At 43.2% G+C, this 22966-nt stretch overlaps 3 protein-coding genes across 12 annotated transcripts in view; all 3 read left to right on the top strand.

The window, feature by feature from the left end:
* The first annotated feature begins 340 nt into the window (after positions 1–340).
* On the top strand, positions 341–7000 carry LOC128766098 (plasma membrane ascorbate-dependent reductase CYBRD1-like). Of its 2 annotated transcripts, XR_008415959.1 has the most exons (5): positions 341–666; positions 1453–1661; positions 2618–2772; positions 2849–3663; positions 6918–7000. XR_008415959.1 is itself a non-coding variant. In XM_053877479.1 (4 exons), the coding sequence occupies exons 1-4, from the start codon at positions 480–482 to the stop codon at positions 3108–3110; spliced, it is 813 nt and encodes a 270-aa protein (XP_053733454.1). In that variant the 5' UTR covers positions 341–479; the 3' UTR covers positions 3111–3870. The 2 variants fall into 2 exon arrangements, 1 of the variants encoding a protein (XP_053733454.1); XM_053877479.1 differs by lacking the exon at positions 6918–7000 and having other exon boundaries at positions 2849–3870.
* Positions 5509–8945, top strand: LOC128766097 (plasma membrane ascorbate-dependent reductase CYBRD1-like). Its single transcript, XM_053877478.1, has 4 exons — positions 5509–6017; positions 6918–7126; positions 8067–8221; positions 8302–8945. Exons 1-4 carry the CDS (start codon positions 5675–5677, stop codon positions 8561–8563), a joined length of 969 nt encoding a protein of 322 aa, XP_053733453.1. The 5' UTR covers positions 5509–5674; the 3' UTR covers positions 8564–8945.
* A 369-nt stretch (positions 8946–9314) lies between these two features.
* dync1i2a (dynein, cytoplasmic 1, intermediate chain 2a) overlaps positions 9315–22966 on the top strand; it is a 16312-nt gene continuing 2660 nt past the window's right edge. For 2 of the 9 annotated variants that reach the window (XM_053876631.1, XM_053876628.1), the window contains exons 1-12: positions 9330–9497; positions 10192–10309; positions 10683–10797; positions 11361–11451; positions 12547–12662; positions 19390–19473; positions 19563–19725; positions 19786–19885; positions 20572–20697; positions 21279–21425; positions 22038–22151; positions 22296–22429. In XM_053876631.1, the coding sequence (XP_053732606.1) occupies positions 10202–10309; positions 10683–10797; positions 11361–11451; positions 12547–12662; positions 19390–19473; positions 19563–19725; positions 19786–19885; positions 20572–20697; positions 21279–21425; positions 22038–22151; positions 22296–22429 (1298 nt within the window). In that variant the 5' untranslated portion in view covers positions 9330–9497; positions 10192–10201. Of the gene's footprint in view, positions 9498–10191; positions 10310–10682; positions 10798–11360; positions 11452–12185; positions 12276–12347; positions 12422–12546; positions 12663–19389; positions 19474–19562; positions 19726–19785; positions 19886–20571; positions 20698–21278; positions 21426–22037; positions 22152–22295; positions 22430–22966 lie in introns of those variants that run through there. The other 7 variants (XM_053876622.1, XM_053876623.1, XM_053876625.1 and 4 more) reach the window with 7 other exon arrangements.

The raw sequence follows: 22966 nt of genomic DNA, 5'->3' as shown, positions 1-22966 counted from the left end.
AAGGCCATCTCAAGAGTTGCCGGGACCCTGATGTTATAACCATGACCAAGTGAAACGGCTTCATTTGCTCTTGTAACTTCGTGCTAAACGTGAGCAATACAAGTCCCACAATGCATTGCATTTTTGAGACTCACGCTTCCGGCGTTTATGGTGCGTTTACTAACTTTGTTTTCAGACTCCAGAAAGTAGTCTCGCTCCATTTTATGTGATCTAACTCGGAAAACTGAAAACACAAAATGTAGAAATTGCACCACAGACAAAAAAAACTAAAACGAATTGCGCAAGAAACTATAATCCTCGCTGTTACATATGCAGTCAGTTTAGTGAGGGTTTCATAAGGCTGGTGAAGGCAGTTACAAAAACTCTTCGTCCCCCGAAGAGTTCCGCGGTCACGTGACACGCCTCTGTCCACAACACGCGCTACTTGAAGTGGACGTGGAGAGGCAGCTGCGGAACACTGCTGCTCTCCCTGCGCAGACATGGAGAAGAAGGCTCTGTTCGTGGGGCTCCTCTCCGCCGCCGTGTTTCTGGGCATCGCTGCCATCATTTTCGTGCTGGTATGGGTCCTCCACTACCGAGAGGGACTGGGCTGGGACGGACGAGCGGCCGAGTTCAACTGGCATCCGGTGTTGATGGTTATCGGATTCGTTTTCCTGCAGGGAGCAGGTGAGAGTTTCCTGTGTTTACAACTTAAAATCGACTGTTTAAAAAAAAAAGCATGTTTGATTAAAACTCGTTTCCCTTTTGCCAAGGGAAACGACTGAAAAGGACCGTATCTGTCGTGTTTTAAATGTTGTGCATTGCGATAAAAGTCCAAAAAACTGTGAGTTTCAGATAGTTTTCGCAAAGTGTGTTCAGAAAAATGCGATCTCCTTCTGCTTTTAATTTCGTCTTGGCTCATCATTATTATCTTGGGCATCATTATCGCTCCTCCCTCCCCTCGGAACACAGTGTCTTCAAACGTCCATCTGTTTTCTCGAATAATTCATCGAGATCACAGCTTAAAACGGCGTTTTAGAGTCAACTTGGATTTAATATTTAAGGAAATGAAAATGATCTGAACTTAAAATAGGTCGAGCTCTTCTATCCTGTGCTTGAATGTGAGGTTGACATGTTTGTTTATAAGTTCCTAAGTATCAAAATAGCTTAATCGTGTGTTTTTAATCTACATAGACTGAACACTCGATCACTCCCTGGTTGAAGTGTTTGAGTTTGATGTGCCATCCCCAATGTAGCATATCAAACTGGCTGTATTCTTGATTCAATACATTCTTATTTTAAATGGAATAAACAGTGGTTTGGTGCGATACATTGTTGTTAAGTCATTATAGAACACGAGTCACATGATCTGCACTTGTGTATCTTCAATAGTTTCTGTTGTCGTCCACATGACCAGCCGCCTGAATCCGAACCACTAGTTCACTAATATTCACTGATATTTTTTGTTTCCAGCCATCATCGTCTACCGACTGCCGTGGACCTGGCGGTACAGTAAGCAAGTCATGAAGTTTGTCCACGCAGGGTTGAATATTTTGGCTTTCATCCTTGTTGTGGTGTCCTTGGTGGCTGTTTTTGACTTCCACAATATGGCCAAAATTCCCAACATGTACAGCCTGCACAGCTGGGTGGGGCTGATCGCCGTCATCCTCTACTGTCTGCAGGTGAGAGCTGTTCTTCCTCAACTGATCATTAAGTCAAAGGATTCCAGACATGATGCAGAATGTTTTCATGACAGGTCTATTCATTGAATGCCACACGCAAACTGGAACAGGTTTAAATATAGAACATGCATTGTACATTTTATCTTCTCAACACTACATATGATATTGCTTACACTCAGAACTCGGCTTGAATGTTGTATTTACATTCTATTATTGTTTAATTTAGTTAGATGTATGTGCTTTCTTATGCTGTGTTCTGTAATTGTGTGGTGCAACGTTTCTTTAAATTAATGTATGTAATTTCATTTCATATCAGGTATACACAGGATTGAAGGTTTGAGTAACTGGATAGTCTATTCCAGACAGTCCCAGAACACCAATAGTGGATAGGTTTTTTGAAGAAAAAAGAGTTTGCAACAAGCAACTGAAATAGCTGGCTGTTAGAGAGTAGGTGTGAAGAGAGCCCTGCCACAGCCAGCTGGTGGAGTGCAGGGTCATGTTGTGAGACCAAAGCTAAAATAGACCTACAATGCAAAATCTGGGATTCACTCGGTGAAAGAAAAGTATTGCCCGACAGTCTGTATAATTTGTGTTACATCTGTTCCAAGTTCAATGAGCTCAACCGTACAGCAGGTGGCAGTAGCTTTAGTTGACACACACACTGCCGCCAGTGATGGGCAAATAAGAAAACCTGAGAAACATTTCTTAAATCCACATTTTGTTACCATGAAAGTTGATTTCATTCAGAATTTGGTTATATTGTTTTTTTTTTTGTTTTAGAAAGCTGGTCATGTGACCACAAGTATTTGAAATTCATGAGAAAACTGTTGAACGTTTGTAAATCCTTACTACCCTTCAGAACAGCATCAGAATCATTTTGCTTTTGGGCCAATATCTCAAAGCCAGTGGAGCTCTGTGGTAATTGAACTAACAGTCATTTCCGTCTGCTTTAACAGCTTGTTTTGGGAATATGTTTTTATTTAATTCCCACCACCCCAGTGTCATGGAGGGCAGCCTACATGCCCATCCACGTCTTCAGCGGACTGTTGCTGTTTGGTAGTGTGGTTGCTGTGTCTCTCATGGGGATCACAGAGAAGCTGATCTTTGGGCTGTGAGTACACATGATCAATTAAATGTATCCATGTTAAAACAACTTTCTAACTGTCTTAATGCTTTGGGATGTTTAGAGACAAACCAAAGTATAAAGACTCCCCACCAGAGGCAACATTCGTGAACGTCCTGGGACTGTTGCTGGTTGTTTTCGGCGCTGTAATCCTCTGGATTGCCACTCGAAGGTCCTGGAAACGGCCCACTGAGCAGACCCAGCATATTCTGCAGAGCCAAGTGGAGGGCTACGACAGCACCAAAGTCATGCCGTCGCTCTCACAACTGTCTGAAGACGCTGGTGGAGACGTCAGACGGAGAAAGCTAGAAGATCCGGAAGACTAAATTACATTGCTACATATTTTTAGACCCAGATTGTATCTCTGAAGGTTCTACCTTGCTTAACTTTTGTACCTTTTGCTAGTGTATTTTGTTTACTGATCACTGCAGCCTTAAAACGTAACATAAAACTTAAAACACAAATCTAAATGTCGCTTTTGTATGAGAATTTCAATGTGATGACTGTGTATGAAAGTACTTGCACTGGCTGAATGTTTTCATTTCTTTAAGTACACAGATCATTCCTTGTTTGTGAGAATGGGAAATGAATACGCATTTAAGGGATTCTATGGATTTAAGGAGAGAAACTGTTTAAAGCTGGAATAAAAAAAGACTCATGACTAGTCAATATTTGACTTCTTTGTATTTGCCGACATCTTAATGAACTCGCTTCTCGTGACAGACTTTTCGGATGGTGGAGTACGAAGATGAGTTGGACCTTTTGGCGGTCGTAGTCACTGACAGTGAAGAGGGAGAAGGGAAAGTTCGCATCCAACTACATGACAACCAATGCGGCAAGTTCCTGCGGACAATCGAACTGGTCGAACCTTGGGATGAGGTCAGAGCATTTCTCAGAGAAGAAAACGTTTGTTTAGTTGGTATATTATGGCAACAGGCGGCTGTCGTTTTTAATGTTGCCTTAAAGACTTATCTCCACTACTATTTTGACAAGGACACGATAGTTCACGTTGAACAGAAGAGCAACAACTTCTGCTGTCATGTTTACAAACTCAAGCTGCAATGAAAGATCCGGATCAAGCTGCAGGGAAACCTCGCTTTGAAAAGTTCAACAGTCAGTGACTGTTTTCCTCATCACATTTTATAAGATAAAATAAGTGTTTTTAAGACATCAAAATTGAATCAATCGTATATTTTTAATAGAACTTTTGTCTTAAATATTTCCGACCAAAAAAAACAGTTTTTGGTGCGTAAATAAACTGACGATGTGATGTTGCCAGGAAAAATAGGAATAATTATTGTGACAACATTAACAAAATGTTTAAGATTTAAAAGTGAAAGATTTTAAAGTATTAACCCTAACCATAACCCTACTACATGAAAACAAACAATGCACGAAAAGCACAAATGTTCAAACTTGCAGCCCTTTTGCTTTTTAAAGGGTCTGACGCCAAATGTGCACGCTCTAAATCAATTTGCATGTGGAATTACACACTGCGTGGACTTCGGTAACGTTCAGTAAACAGATTAAAAATGCCATATTTCATAAGAGTTGCGGGAACCTTGATGATATAACCGTGACCAAGTGAAACGGCTTCATTTGCTCTTTTATTCAACAAATCTGTAACAATAACTTCAAGCAACTTTGTGCTTAACGTGAGCAATACAAATCCCACAATGCATTGCATTGTTAAGGTTTGAAGCAGGTCAACCGGACTAGTAATAGTCGAAGAAAACTGTTCGCCTCCTGTCCAGGTGAGCTGGGTTGGAGTTCAGGCTTATGTGAGGTCAGTTGAATGGGCAAAGGTGTTCATGGACAGGGGTGGAGGCAACCCAGTGTGATGGGTGACAAAGGGTCAGCATTATGCTAATGGGATGTGTTTATGGGGCCCCACCCTTTGGGGATGTACAGGTGTGAAGGACCTGTCCAAGCCTGGATCAGCGGCTGAATCTGCCTAGGGAGGGTGTTCAGGACAGCATTGTATGAGGATGAAGGATGATGTCTCAGTCCTCCACCGCTGTCTAGAGAAGGTTTTTCCACTTTGACAAAAATGCCCTCTTTTACTCATCTTTCAAACCATTGGTCTTCTGCCAAAATGCAGACATTGCTGTCTTCAAAAGAGTGTTTCTTGTCCTCACGGTGTAAATGGACTGCTGAGTCTTGTCCAGAGGAGTTGGCTCTCCTGTGCTGGGCCATTTGTTTGTGGTGTGGTGAGGTTAGTTTCTCCAATGTAAAGGTGTGAACACTCTTGGCTGCACTGGACTGCATAAACCACATTGCTCCTTTTGTGGTGAGGCGTTTTGTCCTTGGGATGGACGAGTTTCTGTCTTAAGTTGTTGCATGGTTTGAACTGAACTAAACTAAACTAAAGATTCTTCTGAGTTTCTCGGAGACCACGTAGGGAATAACTATGCTGTTTTGAGGCTGGACATTGTTTTCTTTGTCATTGTGTTCCCTTTCAATGTTTTGGTAAAGGCCCAGTGCCACATTTTTGAAGGGCATTCTTTATATGATTCTGCTCCTTCCCTCTCCTATTAGCTGAGCTGGGGATGTTTTGGGCAATCAGTGAGTGTGGCATAATGCCGACCCATTGTCATCCATCACACTGGATTGGTTCTACTCCTGTCCATTAACACCTTTGCCCATTCAACTGGCCTCATATAAGCCTTCTTGATAAGAGGTGAGACGTTTTCTTTGACTGTTATTAGTCCGGCTGACCTTTTTCAAACCTTTGCTGCGTGATGACCCGGATATCTGAGCACTCTCACAAGCATTGCCTTGTTAAGAATCAAGGCGCCTCCGGCGTTTATGGTGCATTTCCTAACTTTATTTTCAGACTTGACCAACTCCAGAAAGTAGTCTCGTCTCACTCCATTTTCCACGCCTTTGCATGAGCATTCAGTTTAGTGAGGCTTTCATAAGGCTTGTGAAAGCAGTCACAAAAACTTCGTCCCCCGAAGAGTTCTGCGGTCACGTCACGCGTTTCTGTCCACAACACGCGCTACTTGAAGTGGACGTGGAGAAGCACTGCTGCTCAAACTGCTCAGGCATGGAGAAGAAGGCGCTATTCGTGGGGCTCCTCTCCGCCGCCGTGTTTCTGGGCATCTCTTCCATGGTTTTTGTGCTGGTATGGGTCTTCCACTTCCGAGAGGGGCTGGGCATGTATGGACGAGCCAGGTTCAACTGGCATCCGTTGCTGATGGTTATCGGATTTGTAGTCCTGCAGGGAGCAGGTGAGAGTTTCCTGTGTTTACAACTTAAAATCGACTATTTAAAAAACACAGCATGTTTCATTAAAACTGTGCCACACCGACCTCTGTTACTGCTCACCAGCACCTTTTATCTGTTTTGTTAATATCTCACAGTTGTCATCACCAGTCCTCATTTTTTTTGTTGAATTGAAACATTAATGTTTTTGATGGTAACAGTTTCTACCCAGGATACACTGCTCAGTCGTGGGGAAAAGGGAAACAACTGAAAAGGACCGTATCTGTCGTGTTTTAAATGTTGTGCATTGTAATAAAAGTCCAAAAACAGTTTCTTCAGACAGTTTTTAGTTTTTTGTGTTCATAAGAATGTGATCTCCTGCTTTTCATTTCGTCTTGGCTCAGTTCCCCCTCGGAAAACAGTTTTTTCAGCAAACTTCCATCTCTTTTCTCATGTAATTCATCGAGATCACAGCTTAAAACACAGTTTTAAAGTCAACTTGGATTTAATATTTAAGGAAATGAAAATGATCTGAACTTAAAATAGGCCAAGCTCTTTTATCCTGTGCTTGAATGTGAGGTTGACATGTTTGTTTATAAGTTCCTAAGTATCGATATAGCTTAATCGTGTGTTTTTAATCTACATAGACTGAACACTCGATCACTCCCTGGTTGATGTGTTTGAGTTTGATGTGCCATCCCCAATGTAGCATATCAAACTGGCTGTATTCTTGATTCAATACATTCTTATTTTAAATGGAATAAACAATGGTTTGGTGCGATCCATTGTTGTTAAGTCATTATAGAACACGAGTCACATGATCTGCACATGTGTATCTTCAATAGTTTCTGTTGTCGTCCACATGACCAGCCGCCTGAATCCGAACCACTAGTTCACTAATATTCACTGATATTTTTTGTTTCCAGCCATCATCGTCTACCGACTGCCGTGGACCTGGCGGTACAGTAAGCAAGTCATGAAGTTTGTCCACGCGGGGTTGAATATTTTGGCTTTCATCCTCGTTGTGGTGTCTTTGGCGGCTGTTTTTGACTTTCACAATGTGGCCAAATTTCCCAACATGTACAGCCTGCACAGCTGGGTGGGGCTGATCGCCGTCATCTTCTACTGTCTGCAGGTGAGAGCTGTTCTTCCTCAACTGATCATTAAGCCAAAGAATTCCAGACATGATGCAGAAGTTTTTCACAACAGGTCTATTCATTGAATGCCACATGCAAACTGGAACAGATTTTAATATAGACCATGCATTGTACATTTATTTAGATTTTTTAAGCATTTGGAAAAGAAAAAAAATTATCCTCAACACTATACTGGACTTGCCCAACACAGCTCAAATGTTTTATTTACATTCTAATATTGATGAATTTAGTTAGACATATGTGCTTTCTTATGCTGTGTTTTGTAACGTTGTCTGGTATGTTTTTTTTAATTAATTAATCTGTGTAATTTCATTTCATATCAGGTATATGCAGGATTGAAGTCCCAGAACACCAAAAGTTAAAAAAAAAAGTGTGAAGAGAGACCTGCCACGTCCATCTGGTGAAGCACAGGGTCATGTTGTGAGACCGAAGCAAAAATAGACAATACAATAGACAATATACAATGCAAAATCTGCCATTCACTGGCTAAAAGAAAGAAATGTATTGCCCGACCCTCTATCTACAGTAGATAATTTGTGTTACATCTGTTCCAAGTTCAATGAGCTCAACCATACAGCAAGTGGCAGTAGCTTTAGTTGACACACACACTGCCGCCAGCTGCGGAAACCCGAGAAGCATTTGTTAAATCCACATTTTGTTACCATAAAAAAAAATAAATAAATAAATAAAAAAAAAAAAAATAATATATATATATATATATATATATATATATATATATATATATATATATATATATATATATATATATATATATATATATATATATATATATATATATATATATATATCCTTACTACCCTTCAGAACAGCATCAGAATCATTTTGCATTTGCATATCTCAAAGCCACTGGAGCTCTGTGATAATTTAACTAAAATTCATTTTCTTCTACTTTAACAGCTTGTTTTGGGAATATATTTTTATTTAATCCCCACCACCCCAGTGTCATGGAGAGAAGCCTACAAACCCATCCATGCCTTCAGCGGACTATTGCTGTTTGGCAGTGTGGTTGCTGTGTCCCTTATGGGGATCACAGAGAAGCTGATCTTTGGGCTGTGAGTACACACAGTGAATTAAATCTATCTATCCACATTAAAACAACTTTCTAACCGTCTGAATGTTTTGGGACGTTTAGAGACACACCGAAGTATAAAGACTCTCCACCTGAGGCAACATTCGTGAACGTCCTGGGACTGTTGCTGGTTGTTTTCGGAGCCGTAATCCTCTGGATTGCCACTCAAAGGTCCTGGAAACGGCCAACTGAGCAGACCCAGCATATTCTGCAGAGCCAAGTGGAGGGCTACGACAGCACCAGAGTCATGCCGTCGCTCTCACAACTGTCTGAAGACGCTGGTGGGGACACCAGGCGGAGAAAGCTAGAAGATCCGGAAGACTAAACTACATTGCTACATATTTTTAGACCCAGATTGTATCTCTGAAGGTTCTACCTTGCTTAACTTTTGTACCTTTTGCTAGTGTATTTTGTTTACTGATCACTGCAGCCTTAAAACGTAACATAAAACTTAAAAGACAAATATAAATATGTTGCTTTCGTATGACAATTTCAATGTCACGACTGTGTATGAAAGTACTTGCACTGGCTGAATGTTTTCGTTTCTTTAAGTACACAGATCATTCCTTGTCTGTGAGAATAGGAAATGAAACAGATTTAGGAATTTACATGAAACAGTTTCAAGATGGAATAAAAAATAACTCGTCAATATTTGACTTCTTTGTATTTGCCGACATCTTAATGAACTCGCTCGAATATGAGCAGCTTTAAAACACCAGAAGCGTGTTTGGGGAACTAAACTGGTAGCACTTGTCTGTTGGCTATAATTTTATAGAGACAAGCTGCTTGCTCCTTTTTTTTTGGAAGCATTCCTGGCAGCTCCAAAACGGATGGGACTTAAATAATAAATAATTCTTCATACAACTGACCTAACTGAAGAATAAAGGAAATCTGAATCTAAATCTAATTGGTACCTAACAGAGGATGCTTGTTAAAAATAAAACAATTCAGTATTAAGTTTACTTTTCTAACGTTGCAGAATGACAGTAAATATGTGGCTGGACTAAGTGGTGGTTAACTGAACATGTATGTGTTTTTATCCTGGGTGACTGTTAACAAAATCCTCAAATAATCCGCTTGAAATAATTTAACATAATTCTGATTCAGATACTGTTTTAGACCTTCCAAGACAAATAGGTGGCAGTAGTTTGTCACATGACAATTCCTGTCAACGCGCAATTATTCGCCGAAGAAGAGAACGGCCAGTATTTCGTTTGTTTTGACTGTTGACTGAAGGAGCTGTGCTGTCAGATAATCTGGTAATTCTTTCGAAGGGGGAGACGTTATGTTGTGATTTTATTACCACAATGCCTCATGTGTGATATTATTTTCCTACCATAGCGCTGTCTTTATCTGAACTGAAATGACAGTTTGCAGATCGGTTACTACTCGCTCATTCAAAACTCTAATTTATCACGTATTAATCTCGTAACTTTGCAGCCGGAGCTATTCTTCGCCTCTTTTAAAACACACCTTAGAAGTGGTAATGTAGATTTCTCTCCTTACATTACCCCGCTTAGCCGCTCCGGTAGCCACTTGCTAATGCTAAAACAGCCACCTCGATGCTTTACTTAAAGAGTTTGATATGGAACCAATATCTGTGCATACGAACAATACTTGTGTCAAATGAAGGATGTGATTTACCACTTGGATGTTGAGGAAGTGGCTGCTTTGAGAACAGCCCGCTGTGGTGAGGTGCTAAGCTAACCGGCTTCCAGGAGCAGGGTGGGGTTTGTGTTCGCTGGCAGACAATGACCATTCGATCCGGCTTGTGGAGCTGTCAAAAAAACACTACGTGGTTTTTCATTTCTGAGGAACATTTAAGGAACAATCAGCTATTCAGATGGCATTCCAAATGTTCCTGTGACTGTCAGTCGTATATAGCACAAACTCATTCATTCGCAATGTGTACATTTTATTTGCTTCTCATTATTATATATATATGTTTTGCAGTTCTGCCATCATGTCCGACAAAAGTGAGTTGAAGGCTGAGCTAGAGAGGAAGAAACAACGCTTGGCACAAATCAGAGAGGAGAAAAAGAGGAAGGAGGAGGAGAGAAAGAAAAAGGAGGTACACCTACATAATCCTTCTGTCTTCCGTATCCCACCTTGTTCTTGCCTCATCTGTCTTTTTATTGTCTGAATAAAAGGTCCTCCATTTAGTGAACATTTTAACACAACAAAAGTTTTGTCTTTCGATGAAGTGCACGTTTGTGATTTGTTGTTTAATTATTGTGCCACTTGTGTTTGAAATTGCATCCATATACTTAAACACATTATATTTATTCATCTGTTGATGCTTTGAACCATCATTAAATAGCCATAAATGTATTTTGTGTATACAGATATATAAGTATTATTATATTCTTCTGAGCATGCTTTTTCCTCGCCATTGAATAGGTCCCTTATAAGTGAGTTCTCTTTGTGAAATACAAACTTGACAGGCAGAGCAGTTGAAAGATGCAGTGGTTCATCAAGATGACTCAGATTTGGAGAAGAAGAGACGTGAAGCCGATGCGCTTCTACAGAGTATTGGAATACCCTCAGATGTTCCTGTTGGTATGTCAGTTTTTTACACCATTATGTGTTTATTTTCTTCTGTGGAAATATTTATCGTTCACACTCATATTTCGTGGTGAAAATAAGAATTTATTCACTCCGGAAGGATTATTCCATTCATAATCCCCGTCACATGATGCAGAGAAAAGTCAGTATTTGTATTACCGATGTGACAATATCATTGTGTTTAGTAGAATGTTGACAAAAACAAGCCCTTCCTTTCTGTATTTTTTCGCCACCTTTGTCCATTGATCCAAGAAAGACGTTATTTAAGTCGGTCAGATTGTCATGTCTCTCTTCTGCCAGCAGGTGGCAGAGAAGATCCACCTAAATCCCTCATGTGCTTTTAGAGGAGTAACGTTTCTTGGCTTAGCCGTTCTCTCATTGTTGATAGTTTGTATTTTGTTAAATTGAAACGCTACTGAATTACGTGTCACGTCATGAATACATTAAGATGACATTTTGAACATCTCTGAAGACAAACGTTGAACGCTATTCTTTGCTTCAAATGCTCTCATGAGATTGGTCCTTATGTTGAGCACTACATTGTGTTGTTTTTTTAGTTCCTGCTCCTCCAATGTCTCCTACGGCCAAATCAGCGGGGACACCGAGTGAGACAGGAAGCCAGGACTCTGACGGAGCAGTGGGACCAAGGTACACACTCGGATCTGCAGAGTGTTCTCTCAAACTGTACGCCTATGCACTTGAATGAAACAGGATGCTTGCTTTATGTTCAAACATTAATTTGTTTATGTCATAAAAAATGATGTTTAGAGACGCACGAGCCAGAAACCTTTACACAGTTGCATACCATTACAGTGAGAGATCACAAGTCGTAGCCGACGGGGAACATGTTTAATTTGTGTGCAGTGAATTAGTGGGATCCTAAATGAACAATAAAACAGCAGGCTGCTGTGATGCCTGGGGGACTTCTTAACCCCTAATTAGAGCTCCTTCCCTGGGCTGAAATTCAAGCTCCCCCAGTGTCCCATCAGAGCTGCTCCCTCTATGTGTCGACTCATTTCCCTCACCAGCATGGCTGTTTCCTACACACATGGAGGTCGTGTTTTCTCCCCGAGGGTCCGCTCGCTCGCTCGCGCTCTCTCTCCCAGCGTGTCAATCTACACAACACTTTGTACACTCAGAGCCTCTGGTGGGATGCTGTTCAAGTCGTGTCATCACACTAACAGGATCTGCGAGCCATTGTGGTTTAAACGGATACATTCCCACACCCCAGGCGGGGCTTGACCACTTTGATTGTATTAAAGTGTTTGATGGATTCCTGATGAAAGATTAAGTCTGCATGTCCAGAAACGTTATGCTAATGTTGTACTCCTCATGTGTGCTGGCTGCTCTCTTTCACTAATGCCTGCTGTGACACTAACCAGGACTCTGCACTGGGACTCTGACCCGTCCGCTCTTCAACTTCACTCTGATTCTGAGCTGGGGTACTGGACACTCTCTTCTCTCCTTTCCTGGTCATTTTCCCTTCTCTCAATTTACCGCATGTTAACTTGTCTCTCAACCATGCATGCAAACTTTGAATGTAGACCAAGCTAATCTCAATTTTTTGCCAAATAACGAAGACGTCATTTACTTGCCTCAGCATTTCTAATTTGAAGAGGTGAGATCTTTTTTTTGCTTTTGAATTAAACATGTTTCTTTCTTTTCTTGTTTCATATGTCCTTGCATATTTGTTTTTGGCTGTTGTTTATTCGGCAGAGAAATTGACTTACTCTGTGATTTTAGGCGAGTAGCTCCAAAACTGGGAATGGCCAAGGTCACTGTGGTTGACTTTCCACCACGAGAAACAGTCGTCTACTCGAAAGAGACCCAGACACCCGTGCTGACCCAGCAGAAAGAAGGTGACGCTCGTCACGTGTTGTGCTTTTGGTTGACACAGACAACAATTTCAGATTGTCGTTTTATGCTTTAAGTCAAAGCGGCTAACAACAGGTGGCAGATGAAAAATCTTCTTGGTTTGGGAAGGTTATCTACTGTCTCCAGGAAATGGGATGAATATGGATAAAAGAGTGCCACTTTTCAAGTTGGTTTTGCAACCCCAATTTACATGGTTCTTGAAGATGGTTTTGCATTATTAGTATAATAAATATTTTCTATAAAAAAGATAGCAGTTGCTAAGTAGTGTGTCACAGAAGCAAGAAAACATCAGATGAAACTTAAGAAGGAGAGTGTTCAAATGAAATTCAGGAAACAGAAAAGCCTGTCTGAATGGGTCCGACAGCAAGAAGTTGAAAATGGAATTGTAAATAACAGGTTACTTGTCAGCCCACCGGATTCTGATGTTTTTAAAAAACCCCAAAAGAAGTCACTGCTCACGCTGCTTTGAAATACATGAGCCGAGACGTAAAGCAAGTACCAGATCTGCACTTAAACTGGCTTCCAAACACATTTCTCTATTTACAATTATTCTGTGTGCGTCTGAGTAGATAGTGGAATCATTTGAGTTTAACATATTTGACATTTGTGTGTACCTGTGATTGATATCTGTAATTGCCAATAATAATACACCTCGCTGTTGTTCTGCACTCCTCTTACCGCCGGCGAGAGTCTGGCTTTTTAAGGCGTTTCCTCAATTTATTTGCATCAGCTAACATCTTTTTAAGTGTCTTTGAAAGCCTGGTTAGGAATTTAAACAGATTCAAAGCTGTCAGCGGTGTCAAAAATGAGCTGGCTGGCCGAGGGAAGGTAAAATTGTGTGATTTCTGTGGAAAGATGTGAGCAGAGGTAGTGAAGGATGAAGAGCATCCCTCACTGCTCTTTACTCTGGACTCTACTGGGCATTGTAAAACTGTGTTAAACAGCGATGGTTTCTGCCAGCTGTTCAACACCAAGCCCCCTTCCCTTCCTGCCACTATGTAATCATTTCATCAACTCCCTCGCTTCCCTGTCTTCTCCCCTCGCTTCACAGGCACATAACAAAACACACTCTGTGACATTGTGCATTTTCACACCATCATTTCTGGCACTCGATGAGACTGCATCCCCTCCTTCTCAGCTTGCTCCCCTCTGTGCATTTTTGATGTGCAGGCTGGTGTCAGGCCTGCGCTCTGATTGAGCGATTTATCATGTTGTCAAATGGAGGCGGTGGCGCTGCACTCTCAAGGTCAGCGGGCGGTGGCGTTAGAGGAAGCAGCTATTGTGGCCGGGCTACTGCAGACCTCAGAGTCCCGTCGCTGCGGTGCACTGGTTGAATACCCCCTGTCCTAGAGAGACAACCAACTTTAGTGTTCAAGAAAACGGCAACTTTTGAAAGATTGGTTCCTAGAGATGTAATTTTTTATCCTGTCATTTTGAACAACCTTGGTTTTAGATACAGATATAAAAAGAATACTGTATATCTGGGTTAAGGATCTAAACTAGACCTGGGCAAAGTACGGCCCGGGGGCCATATATCCAGCCTTTTGCCTTCATTTGTAGGGCCCTCATGAAGTCTGAGCCAAAAGTGAGCAAAAATATGTTGCACTTTTTTTTTCACCATTCTGAATTTAACTTATTTATTTATAGGTGATTGAAAATAAAGACCTGAAATAAATAAATATGTTTATATTGTTCTTCCCCCACAGTTATTAATGACATTATATTGAAATCTTTGACTAAATTACATTCTCTTAATGAGCTCATTTTAACAGTCCGTCAAAATAAGAATAAAATGCATTGAAAAAATACCTTGTAATAAGGTGCCTATATAGTATATCATAATGCAGCTTCCTTACTGGGAATAAAAGGTATATTTACTGGGAAAAATGTAATCAAATAACTTATTTTATAATATCTCATTTTCTACCTTTTTTTTTTTTTGGAATGTTATAGTAACACATTTTTAAGATTCTTTTTCTTCGACTCCTTTCAGCAGCAACAGTATTAATGTGTCCCCTTGGAAAATTGAATTGCCCAACTGTGTGCCGTGTAGATGTGGTCCAACATGGTCTCCCTCTGAGTCAAACTAACTGAGGTTAATTAGCGGAGTATGTGGCTACGCGGTTTCATGCCGGGCCTCGTGTGAAGGTGATTACTATATTGTCCACTGAAGAGGCAACAATATTTGTGAAGGAAACAATTCAAACGGAAAGTAGCAGATGTTTATTCTCTTGTTGCAAGGGAAAGAAGGTGTCGAACATTCGGCCCAGAGACTCTGAACTCGTAGTTGAGTCGTTGAACATATCACGGATATGACATTCATAATAACCTCTCTGGGTCAGCAGACTGACACAATGGAAGGGGTGTGAAACAGGCATGTGGTTTGTGGAGATCTTGCTACTGCGGTCACGTGATCATTGCTGACACAGAGGAGAATATTACCAGGGAAGGAACATCAGGAATATTTTCATAGATTGTTGCCCTATTCAATAATCTGTAGTTACAGTGTTGTTCATATTGATCATTCGGTGACCCATCCTGGCTATATTATCGCCGGGCATATCAAAACCCCAGTCTGTACTTTGTAGTGATTCTTCACTGGCTCATATGCTGCTAATACACTCATGAGTAAGTGGTGCATTAATGGTAATAACTGTTCCCTAATCTCAAGTGTAACAAAGACAACTATAATGTCAAAGTTCATAGAAGGGAGGTCCAAATGTTTATCCCTTTTGTCTCTATCCATATGTGTCACAAGTCTGGCCTGCCAAAATGTCCTGCTGACCAAAGATATTGACCTGGTTTTGTCAAGTCATGAAGCAGGGCCTGTGAGTTGGCTGCGTCTAATGCTAACTGTTGATGATATTTTACCTGAGAAGTAATATCTGGCACATTTTTGTACTACTTATCAGGTTTTCTCTTATGAAGTGGTGACAAGCTCAGTCTCAGAGGAGTCATGAATTCAGTGTAGGATGGGATATGGGATTAACATTTGTTGCATTTTCTGAAACTAGACTACACATTTGCAGCAAAATCCTCGGCTGTAAAAGTGACTACTGTAGTGATTGGCATGACGGCCTTGACTAATGTCGTATAAGTAAAGCCATCTATTATTCTGGAGGCCTCCTCCTACATCTTACTCATCTGATTCAAGAGGCGAAGGTGACGACCATTATCACCTTTAAAATGAGTCTCGCCCCTCGAGGGTTAATGATACTGTTTAGCCGAGCTAATACACGCCACCTATGGCCTGTGGACATGAGAGACTGACATACCTGCTCTAATGTGAAAGAGCCTGGCCATGACGTGAAGTTATTTTGCATCAAGCTGCCTTCACTTTTCAAAGACTTCACAACTGAAACGCCATCAAAGCTGTGCAAGTTTTTGTCATGTATAACTGAGGATAGACAAAACACAAAGAGTTGGCCGGCCAATGATGTCATCATTTGTAACCACGGTTCTGTGGAATACTTCACTTGTTGCTCAGCGCATCTATTCATATAGGCATGGCCTCTGTTTGGGTTTCATTGATTGAAAAAGTACTGCGAGAAGGAGCGGACGCGCCTTGCTTCGGTGCTATTTTGGCTGCTGTGATAGCATCCTAATGAACGTGTGCTTCTTAACAATGAGTAGTTCATTTTCTTTTAATGGGGAAGGGTGGGAGTGCTGCGAGCTTCTGGTCGGGAACACAAGTGTGTCAAATAAATATATTTTTTAATTGAATAGGATCGACGTAATCACTAAAAAAGAAGCAACAGATCCGTCACGATGGCCTTGTTGAAGGGCCACTTCCAATCACTCGAAGCTTGTAGGGATGTGCCGCCAAGTCTTGTTAAATATATCCTTGAGAAAGACAATGAACACTTTCTTGTATAATTCGCTTGAAGTGGAGGAAGTTTGGAGGATCTGATTCTCACATGTTCTGATTTGGCATGGAATTTACAGTGTAGCGGATCGTTATTACCGGTGAGTCTCCGAGCCGTCGTGTTTTTCTGGAGCATGAGCTTTCATGATGTCGAGCCAGGGCCAGGGTTGGTTGGAGCGAACCTCTGTCTAAATGTGGAATCAACTTGGGGTGTGTAGACATTCAGTTATTGTTGGAAAACTCTCTTTAAATTGGATTTCAGATTTAAAATGAGTCCTCCAGGAGCATGTGTGGGACGCTGCCAAGTCTGTTTGAATGCAGTTTGTGTTCTTAGTCAAGTCAAGCAGACAGAATGGTCTTGTTAGGACCGTCGTGTCCAAAGTCTGGCCCCACAAAACTCCAGGACTTGAATTGTGATCAATTGTTTATCATCACTAAAGATGGAGTGGGGTGACCAATGCTAGACTCTGAGTGGAGCTCATTTGAAGGTTGAGGAGGCAGTATGAGGCTGATGTTAGCTGGACAGCTCCCTTGACTGGGTTGAGAGTGTTGCAGGCGTCATCTGTCATTACTGCAGTATTCATGCAGTATTCATGTGTTTACTTCAGTGGCCATTTTTAAGCCCATAATGCCTGTATAGGAGCTGCAATTCTGTACAGCGTTGAATTATCAGAGGAAGACAATTTCATGTCGCAGTTTAAAGGACTGAAGTTTAATTATGGGGCACATGTTTATGTATTAGGAGAGTTTTGCCTCCTGCCGTGCGACTGTTAGCCGCGGCGCAGCAGGGGGGAAGGCGTGCGGTCCACGTGTGCCGAGGTCAGTGGATCCAAAGACACCTGCGGCAGGGAGCAAAGGTCTTGCATTTTAATTGTCGGACGTCAGTGGCTGCACGCGGTGTTTGCCTTAATATATTGTACAGCGTGTGAGACCTGTGATTTGCCCCCACGCCTCCTCCCCAATGCTCGTCTTCCCAAAAAAGCTTTTATTTCTTAAGTGGTACAAAAGCCATAATTGGGCCTGCTTTTCAGGGAGGTGTCAGTGTATAGAACATCGATGATCCGGGTGAATTCTGTTAAATGCAAGCCCCTCCGCCCCCCACCGAGCCTTCCCCGACGCCGCATCCCCCCCGACACATCACCGGTGGGGTCACCAGGATCACTAGCTTTTCTTCAAATGGCCATTTTGGCTGGCAGGTGCATTATACCCTTTATTTTGCGATTGTCAGTCCGTTCCTAATGCCTGGCACGTTGATTGCTCCGGCGGCTGCAGCAGGGAAAGGGCTGAGGAGCGCAGCCGGGACTCGCTGAAAGACAGTGATTACTGTTTTCCTTTAAGCCTGATTGAGGCCCTTGAAAGGAAAGATTTTAACCTTCTGTTGGTTGCCGAGGATGGCTGTACGTTGAAATGGCTTGTGTCTCCAAACTAGTAAATTCATCAGTGCCACGCTCTCCCTCACTGCGCCGTCACTTTACTGACAAAACCACAGATGACATTATCATTTAGATTATCTCTGCAGGTAGGAAATCCTACCATCTCAGATTATCCCAATGTAACCGCGGTACGAGGCAGGCTGTGTGTCTGTGTGTCCTCTCCTCATGAATCTGTTTGGCCTTTCTCCTTCCGTGGTTTTTTTTTTTTTTTTTACATTGAAAGTATAGACTATATAGTGTCTCAAATAGAGGTGTTTTGAAAAGTGTCTTCGTCTTCTTTGAGGTTGCGCCTGTGTGCAGCTCGCCAGCTGGTCTGGCCTGTAGTTTGTTATACATTCTCTGAGGATGAATAGGAGTTTCAGACCTCCTGCTAAGACGGTAATTACATAGGCTTGTCGTTCCCGGCAGCGGCTTGTGTCGGAGCAGCCAGGCAGAAAACCTCTGTGCCATCCCCATGCCACCTCTGAAGAGCACAAGACAATGCTGACAACGCCACCTGCTTCTGCACCACGCCGTCGTCCGCTCAGACCAAGGAGGATGCGCCCGGGCAGCTGCTGTAGCCTCATGGCCCAAACCAAACTCTGGGGAGCGCTGCTCTGACAGCTCCACCAGCCATTGAATAGATGGTCTCATTAGCTGTGGGGAGAATCGTGGGTCCCTATGACAACAAGACACCCGCTGTGCTGTGTGCCTCAGCAAACTTCTTAGCTTAAGAATGACTCTTTTTTATGTTTTTGAAAAGAAACATTGTGCGGCAAACAAATGCAAAGAAGAGATACAAAACTAGTCTTTTGCAAAGCTCACAATCACACAGAGTTTTGTTTGGAAGCAGGAAGTGGCGAGCGCTGTAGAACATCTGCACAGTGACTTCAGACTCAGACGGTCTTCTTTGAATACATGCGATTAATTGGACTGTATGTGTCAAACTCAAGGCCCGGGGGCCACATAGGGTCCGCCAGCTCATCTTATGTGACCTGCGACATCTTTGAAAACATCTTGCTGCCTCAGATTTCAGTTCAATACAAAGTTACGGTGCACTAAGAAGCAGAGGTGCTGACTGATTTATAGACATTCTAAATGTCGCCGGTCAAGAAACTTTGAAAATAGTTGATGCAGACTGGAGGGAATTGGATGGAAGGTGGGAAACCAGATGCTTCAAGGAGAAAATGCAGTGTGTCCTTTGTGTTATGAGGCTGTGTGACATTAACCGCAGATTTTAGACTCTTTCCTGATCAATAATGTAAGTTATCGTCTGCCTCACGTCTAATGTTGTGCATGGTTTATATAAAATTCATACTTTTTCCTTTTTCTTTTAATGGTAGACACCTCTCAGTTAAATACTGGACTGTACTGGTTTAAAGTACTTGTCAGAAGTTGTGGGGAAAGGCTCATCTTTTTCTTCATGATTGACAGAAGAAGAAGAGGAGGAAGTTGCTCCCCCTGAACCTGCTGTAGAAGCTGTGACCGAGAGGTTGGACCAGAAAGAGGAGGAGGAAGGTAAGTCAAGTTGTTAAGTTAATGTCGGTTGTTGTCTCTGTGTGTGAATGTGTCATGATGTGCGTGTGTTCTGAAATCCTGCTGCGCAGTGACCTTCCATGAGCTCACTGAAGAGGAGAAGCTGCAGATCCTCCACTCTGCCGAGTTCGCCGACTTCTTCGACCACAGCACTCGCATCGTGGAGCGGGCTCTGTCCGAGCAGGTGGACGTCTTCTTCGACTACAGCGGCCGCGACCTGGAAGAGAAGGAGGGGTGAGACATGCACCTGAATGATTCTTTATTTTTGTCCTTACGTTTGGGTTTTGATTTCAGAGAAATCCAGGCAGGAGCCAAGCTGTCCTTCAACAGACAGTTCATGGACGATCGCTGGTCCAAGCACCGCGTGGTCACCTCTCTGGACTGGTCTCCTCAGGTGGGTGGGAAGCTCCAGGGTGAGTAGATCAGGAGGAATCTGGGGGCGTGGATCACATTCTGTTGTCAGGTGAATTCATTCGTTCTGCGTTTCTGGATTGCGCCACTAGGGGGCGTGTCGGTGACATCATCTCATCCCCTGTGTTCCTCCTACCAAGTATATTTCAGCCGCTGTCCTAATTGGCTGTAGAAACCACTTGGCATTGTTCAGCCCTAATGCTTTATGATGACGAGGCTGGGGTTCGACAGCGTTTACTTTAATCCTGGACTCCCACAGGAGCAGGAATATGTCCCGCGCTGATTGTCACTTAGTCAACGTCCGTAATGATTTGTTTCCTCTGGTGTCAGAGGCCGTTTCACGCATGATTCAGCGATACGTTCCGACAGTGATGGAGCTGCAAATCTTCCCTCACAGCTCGCCTTGAGGGAAATCCATATCTGACGGCTAGATGAAAGTTGTAGTTGACAACTGTTGAGATTAAAGATTAGAGTCGCCCCAGGCTCAGTGTTTACCGCAGACTGTCACAGCTTTTGAGGAAGTTTCTATGAAAAGAACACAAACAGGGTCGAGGAGTCGAGTCATAAATCTGTGCGAAAGGCGCAGCTCGGGCTTGCTGGGATGGATTTCCGCCTGCGGGGCTCGCTCACTTCCCCCGACAATCACTTCCCTCATTTTTCTCTCGCCAGTATCCCGAACTTCTTGTTGCTTCCTACAACAACAATGAAGACACGACTAATGAGCCTGACGGAGCGGCGCTGGTGTGGAACATGAAGTATAAGAAGTCCACGCCGGAGTACGTCTTCCACTGTCAGGTGAGTGTCACCACATGATGAGTGTGGAACCCTGCCTCCCGCGCCGGCCTCGTCCAAGCTGTGAGTTCACCGTGCTGGCATCCGCCTCCACCACATCTATCCACCAACACGTGTTCCGGAGGCACCGGAAAAGACCTGTGGCGCAGGAGCTGACTGGAATCCGAGAATTGAGCAGGATTAAGTGTGTGGGGAGGCGGTGGTTATCATCTGCATCTAAACAAGGGCCCAATGTTCAGGCGAGCTGGCAGCAGAGCTCCGCTGCTGTGTCCAGCCTTATTATGCCGCCTGCCCTCGGGCTCCTGGAGCAAGACAAGTTGAGTAGAACCACATGTTGTTGCCTCTGGAGCGGATGTAGGCGCAGCTCCGATGAATGAAAGAGAGGTGGTTAAAGTCTGCAACAGGTTGTGCCGTGAGGAGGAGAGCCGTCAAGCTTCTCATACGCTTGTCTCTCAGCAGACCACCTGAAACAGACCAAACTGATACTTCAATCTAGTTGGAAATTCAAGCTGAATCATAAACGTCCTATTAATGAATTCCAAAAAACCTAAATCTCCATTTCCACTCGTCCTCTCCTCCTTCAGTCTGCTGTCATGTCCGCGGCTTTCGCCAAGTTCCATCCAAACATCGTGGTCGGCGGCACTTACTCCGGTCAGATCGTGCTGTGGGACAACAGGAGCAACAAAAGGACCCCTGTGCAGAGAACCCCGCTGTCTGCCGCCGCACACACGGTAACATGGCGCGATCACGAGCCGCAAGTTTGATCCCTGACTCACACTGCAGAGGCCTGACCCAGACCCGGCCGCTGCACGGCCCTTTTGTCTGACACCACTGGTCGGGTCATGTAGAAATGTTTCCCACAGCTTCAGGTTTTCGTTCAAACGCTCTTTGTTATTCATCACCGGTTTCATTCAAGTGTGTTTGGAAGTTTTATTTTGTGTGTCATTCGCCTCGGCTATGAGCATTTATATGTAGCCCTTTAGCTGCCACACAACCACATGATGGAGCGCAATCTGTTAAAAAAAGTTATATATATATATATATATAGATAGATAGATAGATAGATAGATATGTATGAAAATGAATGAAACTTATCCAGACAATCTTAATATAATTGAAAGAATACACTGTATAGATGTCAGTTAAGTGTAATTTTAAATAATCCTAGTGCTGTAGTTAATGATTATTTAAATTATTTTACAATTCATGCTTCATTTTTCACCAATTTGAGTTGGTGAAATTGATTTTTTTTTTTTTTTTGCCCATGTGTTTTATTTGGTTATTATGTTTTACTGCCGCGGCGGCTGGAGATGTAACAGGTCTGACCACATCTTCCTCCGCAGCACCCGGTCTACTGTGTCAACGTGGTCGGCACTCAGAACGCCAACAACCTCATCAGCATCTCCACTGATGGCAAGATGTGCTCCTGGAGCCTGGACATGCTGTCGCAGCCGCAGGTACAGCGTCCGTGACGTCACGTCTTCCTCCAGTTGGCGAGCTGCTCCTCTGCTCGACTGCTGTCTCTTCTGCGTGAGGCGTGTCCAGTGGGAGCTGACGCCAGGGTCACGGCGATGAGAGTCTTGTTCTCCTGTCTCCTGCAGGACAGCATGGAGCTGGTCTACAAGCAGTCCAAAGCCGTCGCCGTCACCTCCATGTCATTCCCGCTCGGAGACGTCAACAACTTTGTGGTGGGCAGCGAGGACGGCTCCGTCTACATGTCGTGTCGTCATGGAAGGTGCGTTCGCGGCCAGGAAACTGGGGAAGCGGGTTTCTCTGGAGCCCACCGCGTGTCAAACCTCTCCCACTCACTCCCAGCACATCTCCTGCTGTTTGAGGTTGCACTCCTGCCCAGTCGTCCTGTTTCTCTTTTCCGCCTGTCACTTGCAGTTCAACATAAACACCACACACATGCTGCAGAAACAAATCACTTTTTCCCTGTTTTTTTCTGCTCTTCAGTTCAGGGCCCCTCTTGAGAACTGGCTGGTTTGCTCACTGTGTAGCAGCAGTGACCGAGGCGTTGGCAGTTGTGGGTTCAAATCCCAGCCAGCACACTGGTGTGGGCGAGGGTCCTCACACAACACGCCACTTGGTTTCACCAGGAAATGCGTTTTCCTTATATTTATCACTTATTTGTTTCTGTCATTTCTGCTGTTTATTTTCTTGACTGAAGGTGCTGACCTCCGTACTATGAGTTAGAGGCGTGAAAATTGGGTGTGAACAGGAGATCCAAGGGTTAAAATAGCTTTAAAAAGTGTACCATCAAAAGTGACCT

Source organism: Synchiropus splendidus, chromosome 10 (genome assembly GCF_027744825.2).
Source record: "Synchiropus splendidus isolate RoL2022-P1 chromosome 10, RoL_Sspl_1.0, whole genome shotgun sequence".
In the NCBI taxonomy this organism is placed as follows: domain Eukaryota; kingdom Metazoa; phylum Chordata; class Actinopteri; order Syngnathiformes; family Callionymidae; genus Synchiropus; species Synchiropus splendidus.
The sequence above is the reverse complement of the archived record's forward strand: the minus strand, read 5'-3'. Positions and strand labels throughout refer to the sequence as shown.

Excerpts from the sequence above, each read along its gene's own strand:
- LOC128766098 (XM_053877479.1), top strand. The coding sequence starts at position 480 with ATGGAGAAGAAGGCTCTGTTCGTGGGGCTCCTCTCCGCCGCCGTGTTT. Across the intron at positions 667-1,452 it reads CGTTTTCCTGCAGGGAGCAG|CCATCATCGTCTACCGACTG; the intron begins GTGAGAGTTTCC and ends TTTTGTTTCCAG. Across the intron at positions 1,662-2,617 it reads TCATCCTCTACTGTCTGCAG|CTTGTTTTGGGAATATGTTT; the intron begins GTGAGAGCTGTT and ends CTGCTTTAACAG.
- LOC128766097 (XM_053877478.1), top strand. The coding sequence starts at position 5,675 with ATGAGCATTCAGTTTAGTGAGGCTTTCATAAGGCTTGTGAAAGCAGTC. Across the intron at positions 7,127-8,066 it reads TCATCTTCTACTGTCTGCAG|CTTGTTTTGGGAATATATTT; the intron begins GTGAGAGCTGTT and ends CTACTTTAACAG. Across the intron at positions 8,222-8,301 it reads GAGAAGCTGATCTTTGGGCT|AGACACACCGAAGTATAAAG; the intron begins GTGAGTACACAC and ends TGGGACGTTTAG.